This window comes from Balaenoptera acutorostrata, chromosome X (assembly GCF_949987535.1).
Source record: "Balaenoptera acutorostrata chromosome X, mBalAcu1.1, whole genome shotgun sequence".
NCBI classification, from domain to species: Eukaryota; Metazoa; Chordata; class Mammalia; order Artiodactyla; family Balaenopteridae; genus Balaenoptera; species Balaenoptera acutorostrata.
In genome coordinates, this window is record NC_080085.1 from 17213582 (window position 1) to 17239601 (window position 26020).

General features: G+C 35.6%; 1 protein-coding gene across 4 annotated transcripts in view; it reads right to left on the bottom strand.

Annotated features, from left to right (window-relative positions):
* Positions 1 to 26020, bottom strand: part of RPS6KA3 (ribosomal protein S6 kinase A3) — a 110301-nt gene that overhangs the window by 76783 nt on the left and 7498 nt on the right. The window contains exons 2-4 of one of the 4 annotated variants that reach the window (XM_057537882.1): positions 11113 to 11206; positions 10089 to 10125; positions 4233 to 4289 (exon numbers count right to left, since the gene is read on the bottom strand). In XM_057537882.1, coding sequence (XP_057393865.1) covers positions 4233 to 4274 — 42 coding nt within the window. In that variant the 5' untranslated portion in view covers positions 4275 to 4289; positions 10089 to 10125; positions 11113 to 11206. Of the gene's footprint in view, positions 1 to 4232; positions 4290 to 10088; positions 10190 to 11112; positions 11207 to 26020 lie in introns of all 4 variants that reach the window. The other 3 variants (XM_057537883.1, XM_057537885.1, XM_057537881.1) reach the window with 3 other exon arrangements.

Genomic DNA, 26020 nt, shown 5'->3' on the forward strand with positions numbered 1-26020 from the left:
TCTTGTTGAGGCCAAAACTGGCTAATCATCACACTCTGCATTCTAGCCCATAGAAAAGGGGTCAATCAACCTACAAGAAAGCCTACCAGTCGACGACCTCCATACATACAGTTAGCATCTCACAGTTTCTATGGGTCAGGAATCTGGGCCAACAAACATGTGAGCTTGGAAGCAGATCCTTCTCCAGTCAAGGTTCAGATGAGACTCTAGCCCTGGCAAACTCCTTGACTGTAGTCTGTGAGAGACTCTGAACCAAAGAAAGCCGTGCCCAGATTCCTGGCCCACAGAACCTGTGAGATAATAAATGTATGTTGTTTTAAGCTACTAAGCTTGGGGTAATTTGTTATGCATAAAATAACTACTGCGACATCTCAACTTTCACTATTTAAATGATGAGTAATTGACAAAAACTTTTAACTGTACGTTAGAGGCAAATACAATTTAAAAGTATAAGGCTAATACATATTTGACAATCTTTTGGATTTAATACCATTAAAGAAATATTAAATATTAGGTTTTTATCTTATACTCAATTCCTATAATGTGGAATGATCTCAACAACTTTACCCACATTGCTGGTAGTATCTTAGTCCTGCACCTTTTCAACCTACCTCTAGAATGCAGTTCACTTCCAGATGTAAATGTTGCTAATGCTGTGAGTACTCAGAGGGAAAGTATGAACCATGTATGCAGAATACCACAATGGAAAATTATTTGATTTTAGACTTCAGATAATAAAAAATTTAGAGGTTTTCCTTCCAAAGGAATTGTTGCATAAAGAAAAAAGGTGGCTGATGGCAAAAAAAATCAATATTAATACTTACTGATTGTTTTTACATTTGCTTAAATGCTAATAAATATATACCATAGACCAATGAAGTAAAATGACCCAAATGGTTTGGGAGATGCAGAAATCTAGACCAAATCTGAAGGCAGCCTCGGGCACTAGGCCCCATGCTAGCCAAGACTTAATTCACATGTTCCTTTAATTAACAAGCACTGATGGAATACCTACTGGGTACTGGGAGCCAGATACATGGATGTAAAACAAGGAGTAAGTCAGACATGGTCACTGCCTCATGTAGCTCACAGTTTAGTAGGAAATACAGACAAGTAAATAAGCAATGGAATCTAGTGTGGTGTTGTCACGTAGGGTACACATAGGCTGCTAGGGCAGCACAAAGGAAAAACACTCAATTCAAGGTGGAAATGAAAGTGGTAGCTGTGTCAGGAAGACACCTCAGTTGAAGTGACAGCAAAACTTGGACCTAAAGGATGATCAGGACTTCATTGGAGGGGAGTGGTAATGGAAAAGAATTCTGGGAGCGGGACTATCACCTATGAAGGCTCAGGAGTAAAAGAGAACCTGAAACATACGAGTGATTGGACTTTCAGTAGAGGGTGGAAGTGTGCAAAGGTTTCATTACGCAGGGTTTGTTAGGTCACATTGCAGAGTTTGGACTTTATTTAAAGGAAGCATAAAACGTATGAAGGGTTTTGAGAAGAAGAGTACAATGATCTCACTCTTCCATAACTGATGTTAAAAAGCACATAGAAACATCTAATTTTTTTTACATACTAGCAATAACTAGATGGAAGACACAGCAGATAAGAATTCCCACTTACAATAGAACAAAAACTATTAAATGTCTATGAATTATCTTAATAAGAAATGTACAAAACCATATTAAGAAACCATAAAATTTTGATAAAGGATATAAAAGAATATCAGAATAAATGAATGTTCTTGGAAGTGAAGACCCAATATTTATTAAAATAATTTTCCTCATGTTAATTTATAAATTTAATGCTATTTGGATAAAAGTCTCAATAAAATTTTCGGGAGTGTTTGATAAACTGATTCTAAAGTTCATCTAGTAGATGTATAAGACTACAACTTTGAAAGGTAAAAAAGATAGGAAGGCTTGTCTTGCCACATATAAAAAACATATAATAAAAGTACAGTAATTGAAAAGGTATGTAAAGTCAAAACATTCAAGGATGTTGTGGGTTGAACTGTGTCCTCCAAAAAGGTATGTTCAAGTTCTAATCCCTGGTACCCGTGAATGTGATCTTATTTGAAAATAGGGTCTTTGCAGGTGTGATAAGGTTAAGATGAAGTCATACTGGAATAAGGTGGGCCCTAATCCAATGACTGGTGTCCTTATAAGAAGAGGGAAATTTGGACCCAGACCCACAGGGAGAATGCCATGTGACAATGGAGGTAGAGATTGGAGTGATGTGTCTACAAGCCAAGGAATGCCAAGGACTGCCAGCAGACAACAGAAGCTGGAACAGGCAAGGAAGGATCCTCCCCCAGAACTTTCAGAGAGAACATGGATCTGTCGACACCTTGATTTCAAACTTCTAGTCTTACAAACTGAGAGAATAAATTTCTGTTATTTAAGCCACCCAGTTGTGGTATTTTGTTAGGGCAGTCCTAGGAAACTAATACTAGGAGTATATGGCTATTTTACATCTGGTAAAAGAGGGATCTCAAATGAGTGGGAATGAATGGGTTTTATTTATTCAATAAGTAGAGATTAGGACAACAGGCTATCCATTTGGAAAGAAAAGTTATATTTCTGCATCATAACAGGTACTAAAATTCCAAGTAGACCACAAATCTAAATGCAAAAAACAAAACCATAAAAGTGGTAGATGAAAATGTGAGAGGATATTTTTATAAACTTGATTCAGGGAAGGATTTTCTAACTAAAACATGAAACCCAGAAGCCAGAGCTGACCATTTAAAAATGAAAACTTCTGTACACATGCAATGAAAGACAACATAATCAATGTTAAAAAAAGTAGGGGGAGGGCTTCCCTGGTGGCGCAGTGGTTGAGAGTCTGCCTGCCAATGCAGGGCACACGGGTTCGAGCCCTGGTCTGGGAAGATCCCACATGCCACGGAGCAACTAGGCCCGTGAGCCACAACTACTGAGCCTGCGCGTCTGGAGCCTGTGCTCCGCAACAAGAGAGGCCGCGATAGTGAGAGGCCCGCGCACCGCGATGAAGAGTGGCCCCCGCTTGCTGCAACTGGAGAAAGCCCTCGCACAGAAACGAAGACCCAACACAGCCATAAATAAAATAAATAAATAAATTTATAAAAAAAAAAAAAAAAAGTAGGGGGAAAATATTTGCAAGATATATTATAGACATGGAGTTAACATCCAGAATATATACAGATATCATACAGACCATAATGAGACAGTAAGTAACCCAAAAGAAAATTGGGCAAATACAAAGGCCAATAATGCATGGACACTTCACTAATAATCACATGAGATGCAAACTGAAAAGAGAAAGTATGATTTATTTAGTGTGGCTCAAATTAAAAATAATTTCTGATAATATCTAGTGTTGAATAGGGTATGGTCAAACAAACACTCACATATAGTGAAGTTTTTACAACTTTTTGGTTTGGATGGCAATCTGGCAATGCTTATTGAGATTTAAATGTTCATATCCTTTGTTCCAGCACATCCTTTTCTAAGACTATGTCCTACTGAAACACAAGTTCACAAAAATAAATAGGGGAAAATTACATTAAGTACAGGACATGCACAAAACAGAATACTATGCAACCATTTAAAATGAGGCAGATCTACATGTATTGTCATAAAAAGATGTTCAAGACATATTAAGTGAAAAAAGCAAGTGGCAGAGTATATATATTTTGTAAATATCAATAATAATTGTCTTATATATAGAACAAAATGATGATAGTAACTGAGCTGCTAACAATGGTTTTCTTGCAAGAGGAGACAATTTATTAATTCATTTATTTAATATTTAATGAGTGCCTATTACGTGCCAGGCACTGGTCTAGGTGCTGGGGATTCAGGACTGAACCAAAAACACAAGATGAGGAAACGGTGAACAATCATTTTCAACGTTAAATATCTCCAAAAAATAATGACCTTTATATTTATTTCACTAATAAATCTATGGTTAGTTTGCTTTTTTTTTTAAGCTTTTTTTAAAAAATGAAAAACCTTCAACAATATAAAGTAGTTTGTCTTGTCTTTCTCTTAAAATCAGTCTCATCAAACAGTTTTTTAAAATGTCACTGGCATATTCAAGAATGTATTTTGGTAAAATTAATGCAAAAGCATCAACAAGTTTCTAACACTGTAAAATCATTACTTTGCTCAGTTTAAAAATAAGAATACTTAAATTTTATGGTATCTGATTTATCTATATCCCTTATGATACAATATTTTACTTACAGTTTGTGGATTAATCTCCTCCTCTCCCATAGGTTCATCCATAATTTGCTGTCCATTCTGTGAAAAGTATAGCAAGTAGAAAGTTACCAAAACAGATCTCACATCAGTTTAAGTCAAATGAAGACAGATAAAACCGTATAGGAATATTTTCACCCCTAAAGGGTTCTAATGAAGTACAGAACCACCATTTAAGTATGCAGTTGCCAATTTGCAACAGGTTGTGCTTCAAAGATTAATGTGCAAATTGATTATTTAAAACTATAAAAATATTTTTTCCATGGAAATGATATAATAAATGATGGTTACCTTTCCAGGTAAGCCCTTGAGTTTAATAGTTAAATGCACTACAGTGGTCTTATTTAAACCTCACCAAACATTGTTTACAATACATTCTGTGTCAAAACACATTCTAAATTCCAACTCCATTGATAATCAGGGCAAATGATTAATTATTTGGGGGAAAATTAAGCTAGGTCTCTACATCAAAGAGATTCCAGATGGATTAAACGTTTAAATGTCAAAAAGTAAAATTATACAAGTATTAGAAGAAAATATAGGTGAGTACTACTTATGAGGTAAGGAGGCAGAAATCATAAAGGAAAAAAAAATGACATTTGAATCCATAAAAGTTTAAAACGTCTTCTGCCGGACATCAAAAAGATAAAGACAAATTGATTACAAAAAAATAAAAGCAACATATGACAAAGGGTTGGTATCCTCAATACATAAAGAACTTCATTTTACAAACCTGTAAGAAAAAACAATGAACCTCAACAGAAATGAGCAATAAGGGAAAAAAAGAGTTCAGCCTTAATACTAATCAAAGAAATGCATTTAACCAAAAGATACCTTTGCCTTTCAAATTGCTAACAATTTACAGAAAAAATAACACCCAGTGCTAATACGGATATGGGGAAAAGAGCACTCCTGATATACTGCTGGAGAAAGTGTAAATCAGCACAACCCTTCAAGAAGGCAATCTAAGTCTGTATTTAAAAAACAAAAAGAGACACATACAACTTTGAAATGTCCCATCATTTCAACTTAAAAAAAAAAAGGACAAGTGTGCAAAGATGTACATATAAGAATGCTCACCATAACTTTTTCCAAAAAGAACTCCAAATTGGAAACCTAAATTCCTAACAATAGAGAACTAGTTAAATATATCATGGTACATCCATATAATGGAATACTATGCAGTCACTAAAAATGATGATAAAGATGTAAATTTATTGACATGGAAAGACAGTCACATGTAATAAGTGAAAAAAGCAGTTTACAAAACAATATGAATTGTAATGATCCCATTTTAAATAAATATATACATGTTTTAATGTATATATTTGTATGGGAAAAACTCTGGAAGGATATACACCAAAATGTTAACAGTGGCTATCTCTGAGTGGTAGAATTTTAGACAATTTAAATTGTTTGTTTTGCTTATTTGGATTTTCTAATGTGTCTACAATGTCTATGATGAATATGTATTATTTGTGTAATTAAAAACAAAACAAAACAAAACCAAAAGTCAGGTATACGTAATGTCTTCTCTAGTTCCCTCACTGGGAAAAGGAGTAAATGCCCCTGACCACTTGTTAATTCAGCAAATGTACAAGGATCTAAGCTAACCATCTTTGGAGAATTATCAACTGGAAAATAAAAGGTAGCCCACCCATTACCTCACACTGCACAGGAGACAGCTGCTCTGAAGTTGAACTCCTCTCTCTACTCTCCCTATCTCTATTTATTCACCCAACCATTCATCCATCCATTTCATTTCATTCATGCTATGTTCTAGGCACCAAGCTGGAGATGAAAGGTTAATGAAACCTGCCCCTATCCTAAAGATCCATCTTACAGGAGCTCACAGGTCTACTGACCCTTAAAAAGGGCAACTTTCATTTTCAAACACTCAGAGTACGTTCCTAGGTTAGGGAATGCCCACACAATATTACAAAGCACAGAAATGGTGCCAAAATGCAGAAAAGGGGGAGGCAGGTATAAAATCTTTATTTTCCAAAGACACTTTCAGAGGCTATGTATTGCCCACTTCTTTGGTAAGGACTCAGATAACTCCAGGATACATCCTCCTCTTAAAAGCCACAACCATTTATTCAACTGAACACTGATCATTTTTATCCAAACATTCCAGACAAACCTTAAACTCGCTCTTAAGATCATTGGTTTTGGAGTCAGACACCTAGATTCAAATTTCTGCTCTTACACTAATTATGAAGCCTTGAACAAGTTATTTAAACTATCTAAGCTCTACTTTCTTCATATGGAAAGTGGAGATTGAAAAGTCTTATATTCAGAGAGTTGTGAAGACTAAATGAGATAATGACATAAGACCTGTCACATAGTAAACAATCAAAGTTAGCTGTTTTAATTATAGCCAAAATTCAATCACTCCCTCTGTGGCCCACCAATCTGCTACTTCTCCTGCACTTGCTCTTAGTAAATGGTATCATCATTAATCTAGTAGACCAAAGTAGATTTTCTCATTAATTATACACAGTGTTCTCTTCCGATTGACACAGATCTACTCAATGGCTCCCCATTATTTGGCTTTTAGAACCCTTGGTTTAACTTGAGCTACATTTATATTTTCCATGGGAATATAATTTGAGAATCATCTGCTCCTTGTAATTTTCAATGCAAAGTAAGAATCACAGCTTATAACTTACTTTTTGGTGTGGTAGAAACAGCACTAAAATCAGAATTGGTAGACCAGGGGTAGAGTCCTAGGTCTGCCACTTAAAAGCTTTATGATTTGGGGCAATTCAGACTTTCTCCTAACCTATTACTTGATCTGTTCAAAATGGGGATATTTGCCCTGTCTACTCAAAGGGTTGTTGTTAAGCTCAAAACTGAGATAACTCCTAAGAAAATACATTATAAACTGTAAGAAGCTGTGCCAACGCAAATTACTATTATTAAGGTAAGGTAGCTTCATGAGGATAAAATAATACTGCATAAAGACCTTTTGATCTTAGAATCAAAAAAAGTTTAGAATTGGTAAGGGATCTTGAAAGTTTTCTGTTCCAAATATACAAATATACTCATATCATATGCTTAAGTTCTTTCTATCCCATTCTCACCTATATTTGAACACTATTGGGACAAGAAAGAAGTATCCCACCAGGCAGCTTACTATACTATCTCAGAAAAAGCACTGGCTGCTCGATAATGCTCTTCTTCATGTAGTAACTTTCTTCAAATGCAAATTCCCTTTAAGAGGATTACTAATACATGATGACTAACTTGCCTGTACTCTATCTACAAAGTCACAGAAGTAAATCTACAGCTATGACTATAAACTACCCCAAGTCTGTTCTTTTCTAGATAACTCGAGGTCCTTCAAACACTCCTTTTAGAAGATGAGACCACTTTCTTTTCTAAGCATGCATCCAATTCATCTGAAAGGGTAGTAAAGAGAATTGTGTGCAATTAACATTGCAACCTTGATATGACCAATGCAGAGTAAAGTAAAGGGCATATCACCTCCCTTGTCCTACATAATAAACTTATATTAATGCAGTTCACATATGCATTATTTTTGGAATGTCCACAACACATTGCTCGGTCATACTATTTTGTTTTTCCTGTTTTCTGTCTGTTACATTCTTGTTTTCTTCACTTACACTGCAACTAAGCCCTCTATCCTCTATTCTGTACTTAGTCTCATGAATAAAGCCTTACTTTAAATTTTTGATTCATCTTTTTCCAGTTCTGATTCATTGCTACAACCTCTATAGATTAGACTCCAAATCTGCCAATCAGCTACTTCACTATTTTCAGCTTCATGTAATCCATAAATTGTACAATGTATTTTCTTTTCTGAACTTTTCACCCAGCTAACTAATAGCGATATACTAACAAAACAATCTAAGAAAAAAGTTAAGTGAAACATGATCTAAAGGTATTTTATGCTCTACTTTTTGCAAAAACATCTACCTCCTTTCTGAGTTTACCAAAGGTTTAAAATTTTGAACAATTTAATTTTTAAAGCAGGAAAATATAAAAGCTAATGTTATCCTACATACCAGTGAAGCTTTACCAAAACCGACCCAAAAAAGCACCTTTATTTCAACAAACCTTTTCTATCACTTTGCCAAAACAAGGATTCAAATGCTATCTAACAGAAATGAGTATAAAGTTACCTATGCAGCTAAGAATTTTCACTTTTGAAAAACGACTCTCGACTTCACTAGAGATTAGGTTACATGGACCACCAGTCTGACTCAATATTGTAATACTTATAGTTCCAAAAGTTCAAGGAATAATACCAATTAAACAAGAAAATTTATTTCTCTAATTTTAAGAAACACATAGAAAAAAACATGTGGTCTGAATCTGGCTAGTACCAGGTTTAAACCCCAGTTCTGTCACTTACTACTGCAGTTACCTGACCTTGGGTAAGTTACTTAACATTTTGAGCCTCAGTTTCTTCATTTGTAAGATGCATATAATATCTAATTCACAGGGATGCTGTAATTAAAAGGACCCACCAAGGGACAGTAGATGCTCAGTAAATGCTACATCCTGTCCCCTCTTTGGCCTCAATTGTGTAATATTTACATTTCTACAGTTAGCTTCCAAAGTGCAATGCAATAAAGAAGTACAAGAGAGTGTTGAGATACCTGTTTCACCACTTACTACAGCCAATTTCCTGCCAAGCAGGGTGGAAGAGATCATTCATATGTGTGATATATTTTTATACAATGTGGCTAAAGAGGGAGTACAAATGAAAAAGAATAGTTTAAACGTGAGGCAAATGTATTTATCCTCTCTCATCCCACCATAATGCCTTCCAGCCAAAAAATCGCAGATCTTGGCAGACTGTACATATGCAAATATTATGTGAAATACTAGAAAAGGTTAGGAAATGCTAATCAAGCTTTACTCTGGTAGTCTGAAATGTGTAAAAGTCAAAAATTAGAATAACGTACAATATGGGCCTCATCAGAACAAATCAGAAAAAGGAGACTGTTAGCTTGAGTTTCAGCAGGTATTGTTTTCAACATTAACTTCTAATGTTGTGGTATAAAATTATCACTTAAGATAATTTTCCTGCTCTTAAGGGGATAAACAATTCAAGTCAGTAATTCTGAACGAAGGTTTCAGGACTTCTAGAATATCCCAAAGTATTTTAAGGAAAATTTTGCAATGTTAAAAATAAGAGTATTTTTCTAAATAAAAAAAATTTTATTTTAAGCAACCCTATTAAACAGATTGTTTTGCTGTAATGGCATGTTACTTACAACCACGCACATTTCCAGGCTGTTTGGCTGTTTGATACCTCTGAAAAAATGCACTGAGTCCAGCAGGAGATTGTCTTGTATAAGTCCACTAGGACTAAAAAAATGATCTGTGATTCAAAAATGCTACCTTGAACTTAGTAGGACATATCATCTACTGACATCCTACTACCTGGAAATGAAATGTATATACGAACACTGGGAGAAAAGAATTCCTCACAGAGAACAGCCTAAAGTAACAGGAAGGGAGGAGGAAAAGAATGGGGCCAGAGCCCTAGTGTACTAATTTGGAGACCCAGGTTGTAGATATGAGCAAGAATCATGCCTTTTTTTTTTTTTTTTACACTGTCCTCAAGTTTCCACAAGTGTATCTGCCTTCCGAACTCCCTGATATCAGCAGTGGTTTTCCTGTCCAAAGTGTATGCCATAGGACTTCCGTGAAGGTGCTGAGGATGAGGCATGAGAAACCTCTCTAAAACTTCAGTTAAGATACAATCAAATTGTTCAGAATCCAAAGAATCTTCTATGCAATCACATTGAAACAATAAGAAACAAGCATTTTATATTCTTAATAAGGAATGTATATAATCCTTACCAATGTGACAGGATTAAGAATCAGCTCCTCATTTATCCTAAGGAAATATCAGAGATGTGCATAAAGACTTATGTACAGTGATATTCATCATACTCATTATACTGAAAAATAGAAAACAATCTAAATGACCAACAGGGGACTGGTTAAATAAATCATAATACATCTATTCATATGTAGGAATACTATGCAATGGTTAAAATCAGGGCCTCAAAGAAAAATTAATGATGCAAAAATATGATTGCAATATATTAAGTTAAAAATTATACAAAACTAAATAGTATGATCCCAATTTTGCATACCCCCCTCCCAACATGTGTGCATGTAACTGGCAAAACATATATAAAGTCTTATCAGTAGTTACCTGGGTCATAGGATTTTCTTCTTTGTACTGTATTTTCAAAATTATATGCATTTATTATATATTATTTTATAAAGAGAAAAACAATCAATGTAATTAGAAAAATCCATTTATTTCTAGTTAAGGTGCCCTTACATGTGCTTTGCTATTCCTCTAGCAACTAAAGGTCTGCTAGTACTCAAGACTATTCTATTTTCTAGACTAGGGTAGGAATGACCACTGGTTATATTTACATTATTAAGTTTTAGAGGAAACTTTCAGAAGCTTTTTTTTTCCTCTCTGATGGTTTCCTGTGGTTGTGGCCTCAGAAAATAGATACGTTTTTAGGCCTGAATCCATCTCATTTTTTTGGAGTGTACCCCTAAGGGGAATTCTGCTTATGAAACAAGAGTATGTTGAGATAAGAATTAAGAAACGAAAACACGGTAGCCAAAATTAAATCTGCATTGTGAATAGCAAGTATAGGAACTGACACTGCAGAAAACAGAATCCATGCCAAGGAGGACAAACTTGAGTAAATGAAAAAAAAATGAAAGAAAAGATTAAAAAACGATGGAGGACAGACGTAGAAATAATCTATGAATAACAGATGCTCCTAAAGAAAAAAACCCAGCAGTTTAATCAATCAAAAGTATAAGAAAACTTTCCAGTTCCGGAAAAAAATACCTGAGACTGGAGACTGAGAAGGTTCAACAGAGATCATCAACACCAAGACATGTCCTGGCAAATGTTTTTAAATTTCAAGGATAAAGATATAATCCTACAAGCATACAAGCAGAAAAAAATAGGTTATTTTCAAAGAAACTAAAATCAGATTGACCTCAGATTTCTCCTCTGCAACAATAAAATGCCAGAAGACAATGAAGTAATGACTTACAGAGAGTTAAAGGGGAAAAGTTATGATCTAAGAATTTTATACCTTGTCCTACTTTTTCATGTACAAAGATCACAGGAAATTCTTCTTAGTTCTCCAAAGTCTTATAAAATTTCACCATCCTGGTAGTACCTTTTTTCATAAACTGTTCAAAGGTATGTCTTAGACCATTGAAAGAGAATCAAAATAAGAACTCAAGAATACTGAGGTGGAAAGAATTGGTGAAGTATATTGATACCAACTTAATATCTAAAAATAACTGAATAAAATAATTAACCCCAATAGAGGAGAAAGGGTCAATAATGAAGAATAAATAACTGATATAAGTATATAAACAATATAAACCTTTAGAAAGTTAAAGGTAAGATTTGTAACCTCAGGATAAATTAATGTGGACTCAAATTAAAAGAGGCAGTGGAAGAAGGGAGAAACTAAGATTCTAAATTCTCTGTCTTTCCTAAAAAGATATTTTAAAACCACTACTTTTAGTAACTACCTAATAAATATAAATTTTGGAATGCTTTGAAAAAGCATACAACAACCGAGAATTATACTTATTTATTGCAGTCCAAATCAGTGGAGAATATAATAACTGGCAAAGACTGTGAATAGTACTTTATGCAGGCATCACATTCAACCCTAAGCACGGAGGTAGGTATAATTACCCCTATTTTACAGATGAGGAAACCAAGGCTCAGCAAAGTTAATTTGTGAATGGCAGAAGCAAGATTCAAAGCCAAGTCTTTCCAGCTCCATAATTCTTTCTTCAATATTTCATAACCTCTTCAAACAAACGAATCCATAAGGCAGAAGAGAAAAAACAAACCATAAGGAAAAGAATAAAACACTTAAAATAAGATGACAGAACTAATTCCAAAAGTAATAATGTAAGAAATGTGAAGTATCTAATTAAAACAAAGTGTCTTACTGGATATTGGATACTATTACAGAATTATTGTTTTTATAAGTGATGATGGTATGTTCGATGTTTTAAAAAGTCTTTATCTTTTAAGAAATATAAATGTAAATATTTATGTCTGAATTGATGTATCTAGGAGTAGCTTCAAAATAATCCACTGGAGCCAGGGAGGGGAAGAGAGAAAGTAGTGTGTGTGATGGGGAGTACAGATGAAACAAGACTGGCCATGAGTTGATAATCTTTGAGGCTGGGCTATGGAAATATGGTGGTTCATTATACTATTCTCTCTACTCTGGTATGTGTTTGAAATGCTTGATAATAAAAATTTTAATAGTCTTAGGTTATATTTTTAAGAAGCTTAAAAAATCCACACCAGTATTTACTGCTTTAAAGAGAAAGCCAAGCAAAACCAGATAAGAATAGAAAAGCATAAAGAAAAAGAAGAAAGCAAGTGTATGTATTATTAAGGCCAAAAATAAAATGTGAAGCAAAAACCTTACGCTGATTAAATAAAAAGGTGATTTGATTTGGACTAAAAATATAACTAGTACTTAATACATACAGTAATAATAACTGCTATCATTTACTGAGCAATTACTGCACACCAGGCAACTACATCTTTGATGCTTCTAAGAACTCTGTGAGGCATTATCACTAATTTACAAATGAGGACATTAAGCCAAGATGGGTATGTCAATCTTTTAAAGCACTGTATCCTCAGCCCCTAGCAAAATGCCTGGCTGGCATACAGTAAGTGCTCAATAAATATTTGTTGAATAAATGAAAAAGTCTAATATCCTGCCTAAAGCAAATAAGTAGAGCTTAAATTCAAACCTAAATCTGATTCTAAAACCCCTACTCTTAATCACATTTAAATCTTTTCATAATATACATAGTAAGAATGAAGATGTTTATTTCCTTCTGTGTATGTTTCTGTTTGTCAGATTTTCTACAATCAGCCTGTGTTACTTTTTTCCAACAAGTCATTAAAAATAATAAATGCAAAATAGTACTGAACACTTAATCACCGACTAACCTAACCACAAAACACAAAAGGAGATGTTCTGGGGACTAAAACATGAAATAAATGGACACAAGTGGAAGGGGAAATTTTAGCACACTAACATCAACTAGCATAATGAATAAAACAGGACAAAGCACTTGATGTAACTTACATTAGAATAGGTAGATATTGAATTTTATAATGTAAAAAGAATATGGGTTCAAGTTATCTATGAAAAGTTATAAAAGACTGACCATGTTCTAGGTCATGAAGTAAATCCAAAATTCTTAAAAACAGGAACTGTACAGATATTTTCTGATTATGATAAAAAACTGAATAAGGAAATAAATCACTCATTCAGAAATCAATATTATTCTAAATAACTACTGGCTCAAGGAAATAAATAATAACAGCTATCATTTATGCAATGCTTATTTTGTTCAAAGTACAGTGTTGGCTATGTTGCATATATTCTCTCATTTAATCCCAGTTAATCATTAATAAACCATGAGGGATGTTATTATATAGAGAAGAAAAAACTTAGGTTGAGAATTAGTAACTTGTCCAAGATCACAGAGGTATTAAGTTTGCGGATAAGACAACTGGACCCAAGTCTGAAATCCAAAGCTCACACTACTACACAGAAATGATGTCATATTACTGTTAGAATTCAAGTATAGGCATCTAGCTGTGCTCATTTTTCTCTATTTATAAAATAAAATTTTGTAATAAAAAGTGGAAGAAACTACAACTTTCCTTAACACATGTTCTGAAAATGTCTGTTTGTTAAATACACTACACTAAGAAGGTAATGGTTCGTTTTTCTAACGTATCATTGATCCGACATAATATTTCAAATTGCATAATCTCCTAAAAGAGACTCCTTTGAATATATTCATATTCTCGAGAGGGCAATTAAAAAGGAAGAAACCAGAAAATCAGTTAAAGTAGGGAATATAAGGTAAACATGATTGCCACTAAATTTATTTCTAAAAAGTCACTATTTTCTGGTACTTATCTGCAATCCATAAGAGTTCAATGGAATCTTAGCCAGCACGGATTTGAATCCACCACTAACTGTGGGCAAGCCCTTAAAGCCTCTCTGATTTGTGGTTCCTTCATGCATAAAATATGTGGATATCTAAGGGCTCTTCCAGCTTGAAAATGTTATAATCCTGTGACTTTAAGGATTAAAAGTATTTAAAATTTTGTGGAGTTTTTACACCTGAGGAAATTACTAATTCTGTATTTAAAGCTGTTTTGTACGTTATTTCTAACTCTAATTCCTTCTTTCTTTTCTCCACCTAAAATACAGTTTTATCTATATCCTTCAGTGGTACCTTTGTATTCAAGTGTAAACAAGGATAATACCAAAGAATGGATTGTAACAAATGCTGTCACCTGAAAGAGAAGTACTAACAAAGAGAAAATAAATGAAACATTGTTTTTCTGTGCAGATTAAGGAACCTAAAGCAATTTTATAATTTCCACAATCCAATCTTACTAGTCTTATTTTACTAGTAAAGTGTCAACTTATTTTTTTTTTTTTTTTTTTTTTTTTACTATCTGCCTTTTAATAGAAAGTTTGCAGATTCCTGCACTAAATTAGTCCCTTTAAGAGCGGGGACTGTGCTTTTTTTTTTTTTTTTTTCCACACACACACACTGTATTTTATTTTTACAAGAGATAGATAGACTGACACCAAGCATTGTACATGGATGACCACAACAAATCAACTTATTTTTTAAGCTCCTCTGTGTACTCCCAGTGCTATTTCTGCCTTCCTAACACCTTCAAACCCCACCTCTTAGTACCACATGGAGTTGGCAGTGTTTCCCAAACCTGTGTGATGATCAGTATCACCTAAGATTCCTGTTAATAATACACTACCTGGCCTTACCTCAAACTGAAACTGAATCAGAAGTTCCAGAAGCCCCATGGCTCGGTATTTCATTTTTTAAACAGGCACCTGAGATGACTCCTGTGATTAGTTAAGTCTGGGAAATCACAGTGTAGAGAAAAGATCATAGGCTTTGGAGCCTGACATACCAAGTTTCAGAACCTGGCTTTGCCCTTTATTATAGGTGTGACTTTGGGCAAGCTACTTAACATGAGTCTCAGTTTTCTAATCTACAAGATTTGAATACCAGTTATGCCGGAGGTTGTAATAAAGTTTACTACGCTTAGCCATGCTGGGTGCCCAGTAAGTGTTAGCTTCTCCTTCCTCCTGCTCATCTTGCCAGAGGAATTGACAAATGCAAATACTTGAGAGTATTCTGATGAGTCCCTTACCCTAATGGATCCACTTCCATTTCTAGGGCTAAAAATCTGAGTACTAGATAATTCATTAATGCATTACTTGGTTTGGCTAATTTAAGTCTTAGGAAAAAGTCTAATAATTTCTTCTGGTTTCCAGAGGCTTAGTGAAGTCCTTCTATCTAAAACAGATACACCATGATGCTGAGCTTCAAAGCCCAAGCTTTATTTGCTATGTGACTGTGGCAAAATTACCTGAACCTCTGTTTCCTCATCGGCAAAACAAGTGGTGCTTAAATGTTTGATGAACTGAACCCAACATGTGTTACTGATAACATAACTGTTAACTAAAAGTCACTCTAATTAAACTTACACACAGTCTTACAAACATTCTTATGAACAAAACGACAGCAATAATAGCTTGCCAGTAAGTGAAACGAGACAGAATAGGACTTGCTCAAATACACAATAAAAAAGAGCTTAACAGCCAAGCAATATCAACTGTACCTTAACACAAAGTGTATTAGACAAGTTTGGAACTGAACTTACTTAGGAAAAAACAATCCAAATTACTCACTCATTAAATATATATACATATATATATTTAAAAGTACCATAGGTATAAACACAACCAGGCAGCAAGGTTTATTTTTGGAAAAATGAGAAATATAGTTTATAATTACAGCTCCATAATGAATTCTAGCTGTATATGTATTAAGCATAAACACTATTAATAAGAGCATTCTACTAAAAATTGTTACTATTAACTGTCCAGATAAGCTACAAAATAAAAGAAACCTAAAGAAATTAGAAAAAAACTAAAAATCTGGGAACATTCATTCAAGACAGAGGAAAAGCTACCCTCAATTTTTAAAAAATAAACAAGAAAATAACAAACCTCAAATCCTACTGAAAGTAATTTAAAGAACCATAGCTTTTCTCACAACTTATTTATTCTTTAATACAACTTTTTTCTTTCATTTAGTTCCTGCCCTTTGCTTATGTTTATTTCCAGACATTTAATATTTTTACTGCTATTTTGAATGAGATCTTTTTTCCCATTATCATTTCTAACAAGGAAAACTATTAATTTTTAAATATATATTCTGTTTAATACCACCTTATTAGACCATCACTAGTTTTCACAAACCTTTTTAGTGGTTTCCTTAGATTACCTAAGTAGATGATTATATCATCTATGAATAGTTATCTTTTATCCTTTTTTTGAATACTTTTTGATTTTCTTGTCTAACTTCACTAGCAAACTCTTCTAGAATGTAAAAGAGAGGTGAAAACAGCAGGCACAGTTTTAATGAGATTGCCCATAATATGTCTCCATCAAGCATGATGCTGGCTACTGGTCTGAGACTATTTTTTAATAATGTTAAGGACACACCCTTTTATTCCTATTTTACTGTTTTTAATTGAGAATAGACACTGAATTTTATCTAATGCTTTCTCAACTTTTCCCCTAACTTTTAAATTAGAAATGATTATATATTCACAGGAAGTTGCAAAAATAATAGAGAGGTCCCATATACCTTTAACCCAGTGGTTACATCTTACACAACTTCCTGTCAAGACCAGGAAATTTATACTGGTACAATGCCCAGACCTTACTCAGATATCACTGGTTTTACAGGTTCTCGCGTGTGTGTGCGCGTGCGTGCTCATTGTTACACATTTTATCACATGTATAGGCTCCTGTATCTACCACCAGAGTAAAGATACCAGTTCTTCGCCATCAGGATCCTGCGTGTTGCCCCTTTACATCCACCTCTCTCTCACCCTTCTTCCTAACCCTGGCAATCACTAATCTAGTCTCCAATTTTGTCATTTCAAGAATGTTATATAAATGGAATCATATGGTATGTAACTTTTTTCCACTCAGCACGAATTCCCTGAAGATTCGTCCAAGTTGTTGTGTGTACAATAATTCATTCCTTTTAGTTTAGTAGTATTCCAGTATTCCATGGTGTGAATATACCACAGCTTGTTTAACTATTCACCTGTTGAAGGACATTTGGTGTCTAACTTTTGGATATTACAAATAAAGCTGCTATGAACATTTGTGAACAGACTTCTATGTGGACATACATTTTCATTTCTCTGGGATAAATGCCCAGGAGTGCAACTGCTGGGTTATATAATAAGTGTATGCTTAGTTTTTAAAGAGATGACCAAACTATTTTCCAGAAAGGCTGTATCATTTCACTTTCCCATCAGCAATGTATGAAAGATCCAGTTTGTCCACATCCTCACCAACACTAGGTACTGTCACTATTTTTCATTTTGGGTATCCTAAAAGGCATGTAGAGATATCTCACTGTGGTTTTAATTTTCATTTCTCTGATAGCTAACCATGTTGACGTCTTCTCATATGCTTATTTGCTATCCATATAGCCCCTTTAATGCAATGTCTGTTTATCTCTTTTGTCCAGTTTCTAACTGGACTATTTGCCTTTGTTACTGTTAAGTTTTGAGAGCTCTTTATATATATTCTAGATACAAGTCCTGTCTCAGATATAGGTGTGCAAATACTTTCACCCAACCTGTGGCTTGTCTTTTCATCCCCTTAACAGGTTCTTTTTCATAGAGCGAACATTTTGAATTTTGATCAAGTCCAATTTATTATTTTTTTCTTTTATGGATTGTGCTTTTGGTGTCTAGTCTATGAACCCTTCACTCAGCCCACAGTCCCGAAGATTTTCTCTTGTATCTAAGTTCTAAATGTTTTAGAGTTTCCACGATCCATTTTGGATTAATTTTTGTATAAGGTGTGAGGTTTAGGTTGAGGTTCACTGTTTTACCTATGGGTGTGTAATTGCTCCAAGCACCACTGTTGAAAAGGCTATCTATCTTTCCTTCATTGAATTGCATTTGCACCTTTGAAAAAAATCAGTTGGCCGTACTTGTTTGGGTCTATTTCTGGGTTCTCCATTCTGTTCCACTGATCTATGTATTTATCCCTTCACCAATACCACAGAATTTTGATTACTGAAACTATTTAGTAAGTCTAAAAGTTGGGTAAAGTGATTCCTCCCACTTTATTTTTATCCTGTTTTGGATATTTTAGTTCCTCTACCTTTGCATATAACTTTTAGAATACGGTTGTGTTAAACCTATAGAAGAATTTGGGGAGGACTGACATCTTTACTATGTTGTGTCTTCTAATGTATGAACATGGTAGACCTCTCCATTTATTTAGACCTTTGATTTCATTTAACAACATTTTTTAGTTTTCAGCACACAAGCCCTACACATGTTTTGTTAGATTTATACCTAATAATTTTTTTTAAGCAATTACAAATGGCACTATGTTTTTCATTTTGGTTTCCACACATTCATTGCTAGTATATAGAAACACTATTTTTGTATGCTGATCTTGTATCTTACAACTTTGCTGAACTCACTTATCAGTTCTAGATTTACATAGATTCCTTGGGATTTTCATTGGAGACCTCATGTCACTTGCAAATAGAGACATTTTTATTTCTTCCTTTCCAATCTGTATGTCTTTAATCATGTGTTTTGCACATTATTAATATTTTTCTTCAACTTTAATATGGTGGACTACATCAATTGATTTTTTGAATACTGAACCAGTCTTACACCCCTGGAATACAACCCACTTGGTCATGCTGTATACTTCTTTTTATATGTTGCTGGATTTGTTTTGCTAATATTTTGTTGAGGATTCTGTGTCTATGTTCTTAAGGGATACTGATCTGGAGTTTTCTTTTCTGTACTGTCTTTAGGTTTTGGTATCAGGATGATACTGGCCTCAAAAAATGAGTAGTGATATGCTTCCTCTTCTATTTTCTGGAACAGAATGTGTAGAATTCATGTTATTCTTGATGTTCCAGATCCTTCTTTTTTTTTTTTTTAATTATTATTTATTTATTTTATTATTTTTGGCTGTGTTGGGTCTTCGTTTCTGTGCGAGGGCTTTCTCCAGTTGCGGCAAGCGGGGGCCACTCTTCATCGCGGTGCGCGGGCCTCTCACTATCGCGGCCTCTCTTGTTGCGGAGCACAGGCTCCAGACGCGCAGGCTCAGTAGTTGTGGCTCACGGGCCTAGTTGCTCCGTGGCATGTGGGATCTTCCCAGACCAGGGCTCGAACCCGTGTGCACTGCATCGGCAGGCAGATTCTCAACCACTGCACCACCAGGGAAGCCCCAGATCCTTCTTTTATCATTTCCTTTCTGCTTGAAGAACTACCTGTAGTCATTCCTTCACGGTCTGTTACACATTCTCTTAGCTTCCCTTCACCAGAGACTGCTTTGATTGCACCTTCACGCTAGAAGGATATTTTCACTGGGTATAGAATTCTGGGTTGCCAGATCTTTTCTTTCAGCACTTAAAAAAGTGTGCTATTTCCTTCTGGCTTCCATGGTTTCTAGTGTGGGATCTACTGTCATTTGACTTATTATTCCCCTATAGGTAATAGTTCAGTTCTAACTGCTTTTAAGATTCTTTGTCTTTTAGTTTGATTTAGAAACAAATTTTAACTGTGGTAAAATACACCTAACATGAAATTTACCATCTTAACTGTTTTTTAGTATAAAGTTCAGTATGTTAAGTATATTCACATTGTTGTGCAACCAATCTCCAGAATTTTTCATCTTGCAAAATTAAAATTCTATACCCATTTAACAATTTCACATTTCCAAAGGTTTGATTTTGATGTGTCTAGGTGTGGATTACTTTAGTTTAGCTTATTTGGAGTTCAATCAGCTTCTTGAATCTGTAGGTTTACATCTTTTGCCAAACTGGGGAAATGTCAGGCATTAGTTCTTCAAGTCCACCTTTTTTCTCTGCTTCTCAAACTGTGGTGACATGAATATTAAATCTTCTGTTAATGTTCCCAGGCCCCTGAGACACTCTTCATTTATTTTTCAGTTTATTTTTACTCTGCTATTCAGATTGAGTAATTTCTATTGCTCTATCTTCAATGTTATTGATTCTTTCCAGTCACCTCCATTTTTTTTTTTTTTTTTTTGGCTGCACCGCATGTGGGATCTTAGTTCCCTGACCAGGGATCGAACCCGCACCCCTTGCAGTGGAAGCACAGAGTCTTAACCACTGGACTGCCAGGGAAGTCCCTCCATTCTTCTATTGAGCCCATGTAGTAAGTTTATTTCAGTTATTGCATTTTTCGGTTCTAAAGTGTCCATTTTCTGCTTTCTTTCTTTTCTGAGACTAATTTTTCATTTGTTTCAAATGTGTTTGTGGTTGCTCACTGAAGTATTTTTACGATGGCCGTTTTAAAATCCTTGTCAGACAATTCCAATATCTGAAGCATCTCCGTGCTGGTATCTGGTGCCTTTTTTCTCATTCATGATGCAATTTTCTTGGTTCTTAGTATAAGTGAACTTCAGCTGTATAATGGACATTTTGGAGATTTTAAGACTCTGGATCCTATTTAATCTTTTTTAGCAGGCAGTCTACCAGTTGAGGTGTAGTGTGAGGGCAGGGTGAGTGTGTATGTTCAGCTTCCTGCTGGGCTCCGCCAACACCACCCTGGCAAAAGTGGAGCAATGACTCACACTACTTTTTTGCAGATGGGTGGGATGGAAGTTCAGCTTCACTCTTGTTCCCAGTGAAAGTGGGGCACCAACCCATACCACCTCATCGCCTCTGAGTAGGGGTGTAAGCTCAGCTCCCTGACAGACCCCACTGACAATAGGGAAAGGGGAAGTGGAGGGCTGACTCACACTGCTTCATTGCTGCAGGGTAGAGTGGAGTTCAGCAGAGTTCAGCAGAGTTCAAGGTAGACTTCAGCTCCCTGAAAGGCCCAGCTGACAACAGGAGAGGGGAGAGGGAGAAGCGGGGTGCCAATCAGCCCTGCCATCCACCACTCTGTTCCACCTTGTAGATGCCAGATGGGGGTGGCATCTGGGCCCTACTGCATCAGCGGAGGGGGGAAGCAGCGTCGACCAGGCCACCTCCAACCATCTTGTTCTGCCTTGTTGATGCTGGGTGAGGGTGGACCTCACCGACACAGGGCGGGGGGAGGCTTAGTGGGGACTAGTCCTGCCTCACACCATCTTGTTATGTCTCATTGCTTCCAGGCTGGAGTGGAGGCTCAATTGGCTGCTGGACCTCACTGACACTACCCTAGTGAGAACACCACCTCCTTCTGTAGGAAGTGGGACAGGGGTGGTGGTGAGGGAATATCAGGTCCCTGCACAACCTGCCAAAGCCACCGAGCAGGGGGAATCAAAGTGCTGTTTGTTTTTGCTAGGCGGCGAAGGGAAGAAGGGGAGAAGGGGAGATTAGGTCCCTGATCTGCCCAGCCAACACCAATGGGTGGAGGAATCCAAGCGCTGCCACTTGCTTCTTAGAAGTAGGGTGGGGTTTTTCTGTTGGTGTTTGGCTACAGTAGGGTGGGTACTGTCAAAAAGGTTTACTGTTGTTAGCCCACCCTTTCTTTAGTCATCTGGCTAAAGAGAACAGGCTTTTCTTGGAACCCTTTTTGTCTGCGCCTGTTGGTGGTTCCAGGTTGGAGGCTTTTACAACACCCTGTCCAGGATATATGGGAGGCAATAAGAACACCCAGGGAACTCACTATTTGTGTCATTCCTTTAATCCCAAAGTCTGTAGGCAGTCTGCTTCCTAATTTCCACCTTTCAGAGTGTTCCTGTACTTGTTTGTTGTGATGTCTTAGGTGTTTTAGTTGTAAAGGAAGACCTAGGAGGAAAAGGACTCCACCATCTTGGCAGAACCAGAAGTCTCCGCCAAGTGATTAATATTTTTATGTTGAAAGTAACATTTTCTCTGTGTGTGTGTGTGTGTGTGTTAAAAGAAACTTTATTGGGTGTTTGGGGTAATGACATTTATTTTCTAGGTTTCCACATTATGGTTAAAAATGCACTGTGGAAAACTGCTATAACATCATAGATCAGAACTTTCCCCTAAAGTTCCAATTATGTTTCTATCATTCCTGGCTAATTTAGCTTGCTTCATGTTATTCAACTGCCTGTCCACCTCAGTACTTTCACACTATAATATTCCAAAGGAAAGAATTCTATCTCATTCATTATCACCTAGTACTATACCACACAAATTCAGAACAGCCAGGGGGAAAAGATCACTTTAAAACTCATTTTGAGCTCCTCTTTTTAATAATCCAAGGCAAATCTTACTTTTAACTTGCCTGTGACATTTCTCTCTTTAAGTAACCCCCCTTACTGCTATCAACATCCACTGTGATAGTTATTCTTCTTGAATTATACCAAGAGCCAGCAGGAACTTGAAGGAAAGAAGGCCAAAAGGGGTTTTGCTTTGCATTTTCACTTCTTTAAATGAAACACCTGTATATCTCACTTTAAGAGATGGATCCTTGAAAATTCATTTATTTGTTGACTTATAATTAATTTCAGAGATTCTAGACTTTTTGTTTTGACTGACCTTCAATTAATTCCTGTACTCTTGCCTTAAATAAGAAACTATACAATAGTATAACAAGACTGAGGAGACTGTTAGGAAAAATATCACTGCCTCAATTTTTGCTTTCTTTGTATAATTTTTTTTATAATTAATCTTTTAACTCTTTGTTGTGTTCCTCTAGAAACTCTGCTCTGGCTGGGAGAAGGTGTGGCCCAGGTGAAGTAGGGCTCTATTCACCCAACTGGAAAGCCATTGTTCTAGAAAAAGCTTTTTATTTATCACATCTAAAAATAAAGGAAATCTTTTAAAAGTACAAACTGAAACTAAGTTTTCTGAGAACTATGTATATAACATGACACAGATAAGGATCTTCTATATCAGCATTAGAGCGAAACTCCATTTAAGTCCCTAAATCAGCAGCAAAATAAGCACGAGAACTATGGATACAAGCAGACAATAAGCACATGAAAACATCCTTCACATTCCCAGTCATTAGAGAAATGTAAATCAAAACCACAATGAGATACCACTTTCAAACACACTAGGGTGGTTATAATGAAAAAAACAATAACAAGTGTTGGTGAGGATGTGGAGAAACTGAAACCCTCATGCATTGCTGGTGTGAATGTAAAATGATACAAACAAGTTGGAAAACAATTTGGCAGTTCTTCAAAATATTAAATATAGACTTACCATATGACACAGCAATTCCACTCCTAGGCAAACACCCAAGAGAACTGAAAACATGTTCACATAAAAACCTGTATACAAATGTTCATAGCAGCATTATTTATAATTGCCAAAAAATGGAAACAATCCAAATGTCCACCAACAGATAAGTGGATAAACAAAACCGCTATAACCACACAACAGATTACTCAGCCATAAAAATGAAGCATTGACACATGCTACAACATTGATGAACCCTGAAAACATTATGTTAAGTGAATGATGTTGACACAAAGGCCACATATCATATGATTCCATTAACATGAAATGTCCAGAATAGGCTAATCTACAGAGACAGAAATTAGATTATTAGTTGCCAGGGGCTGGGGGAAGGAGGGAATAGGGAGTAACTGCTAATGAGTATGGGATTTTGAGGGTCATGAAAATGTTCTGGCATTAGATAGTGGTGATGGTTGCACAACTTTGTGAATATACTAAAGACCACTGAATTGTATACTTTACAAGGGTACAATTTTGTGGTATATAAATCATATCTCAATTTTTAAAAAGATTAACTAGGGCTATTTAACCTAAGAATTAAAAAACCCAAAGCGGGAAAAAAAGTCATCAATGATCAACGTTTAAATTTCCTTTTCTTTTACTGTAGCAAGGTAATTGGCAACTTCTTCAGGTTGTGCCAGATCCTGTTTTCTGGCACTCTGAGGGAAAGTCAAATAGATTTTTCTGAAAAGAAGATGCAAATATAAAGAGGTAATGATTTAATAAGCTGCAATTAAAAAACAGAGCAGTTACTCAAGCACACACCTAGGGGCTTCTGTATGGAGAGGTGTTAAGTTACATCTGGGCAAACCCCCTTTTTCAAGTACAGTAGTTTTTGTTTCAAATTCTCACTTGTAAGATAGTTGTTTAGAAATCTCAAAAAAATTTCCCATACGATGTCACATACGATGCTGTTTCTCAGGCCAGCTCACAAAAGCTTATTTTACCCATGCTGTATTTGGAGAGTAATATCAATTTTGCTTTTCTAAGTCTCCCTATACGTTCCCATGAAAACATCTGCTCAATACAAACCACCTGGGCCCTTTCGCCCTTAGGAGGAGATATCAAATAGACGGAGTCACTCACCTCTGCTGTTTTCAACCAGAGCAGGGCAGTCTAATGGAAAATCAGTGGGATTGCAATCTGCGAGACTTGGTGTTTGAACCCTGCCTCCTCCACTTAATAGCTGTGCAACCATGAACAAGTTACTTAACCTCTCTAGGCTTCAGTTTCCTCACCTGTAAGTTGAGGTTAATTACATCTACCTCATTCAAGTAGATATACACAAAGCGTCTAGTCAGAGAGAGCATTCCGTATATGTTAATCTCCAAGATGAACCAATCTACTTTCCCAGTATTAATTAGCACAGTATAGTGAACAAAATGCACCATTTCTGATAGCTAAATTTCCCCAATGCTTCGATGTTATCACTTGAATGAGAAATGTCATTGCAAAGTTAGTAAAGTTGTAGAAAGTGCAGAATGGTTATTTGCGGGGCATGTACCACTTAGGAGGGCTTATCAAAATCTTCAGGGTAGAAGAGAGACAAGACGAAGCTGATTAAACATAATTTGAAAAAGCATATTAAATATATTTTTCATTTAGAAAAAGCTTTAGCCTATTAATTTCAAACTACAAGTAATAAAAGGTAGAGTTGAAAAACAATGGTGTAGAAAAAAAGGGTTCAGTATGTGCTAATTCTATAATCTAGAACTGTGCTGTTCAATGTGGTAGCCAACAGCCACAGATGACTAATAAAATTTAAATTAATTAAAGTTAATTTAAAAATTCAGTTTCTCAGCCATACTGGCCACATTTCAAGTGCTCAGTAGCCACACATGTGGCTGGCTAGTGGCTACTGAATGGTACCCATCTAGAAGCTGGGTTTTTTTTTAAGTGAATCTTTCCTATTATCTTATATTCTTTTCAGGTAGACTCCTCTGCTCCTAAACGTGAAGAAGTGAAATAACATCCTGGGTAACTGAGGTTTTTAGTAGAGATTCTACAAGATTTCCGGAGTAAAGATTTCTCCCAAAAGACTGCACTTGATGTGTTTCATGTTTGGTAATTGCAATCATTGTTGCTTTTGTTGTGGTCATCCATGTACAATGCTTGGTGTCAGTCTATCTATCTCTTGTAAAAATAAAATACAGTGTGTGTGTGTGGAAAAAAAAAAAAAAAAAAAAAAAAGACTGCACTTGAGGTGCACTTCAATCTATTAATGTCAAAATGAACTTTTGTTTCAGGCTATCATTTGCCATCTGCTTCTAACACATATCAAATGACTGAACCAAGTTTCCTATAACAAGCTTTGTGGGCCAAAGGATTAGAGGCAAGCTCACAGAAATATAGATGACCAGGTCAGACATGAAGATGAGACCATCATCGTATGTAAGATTATA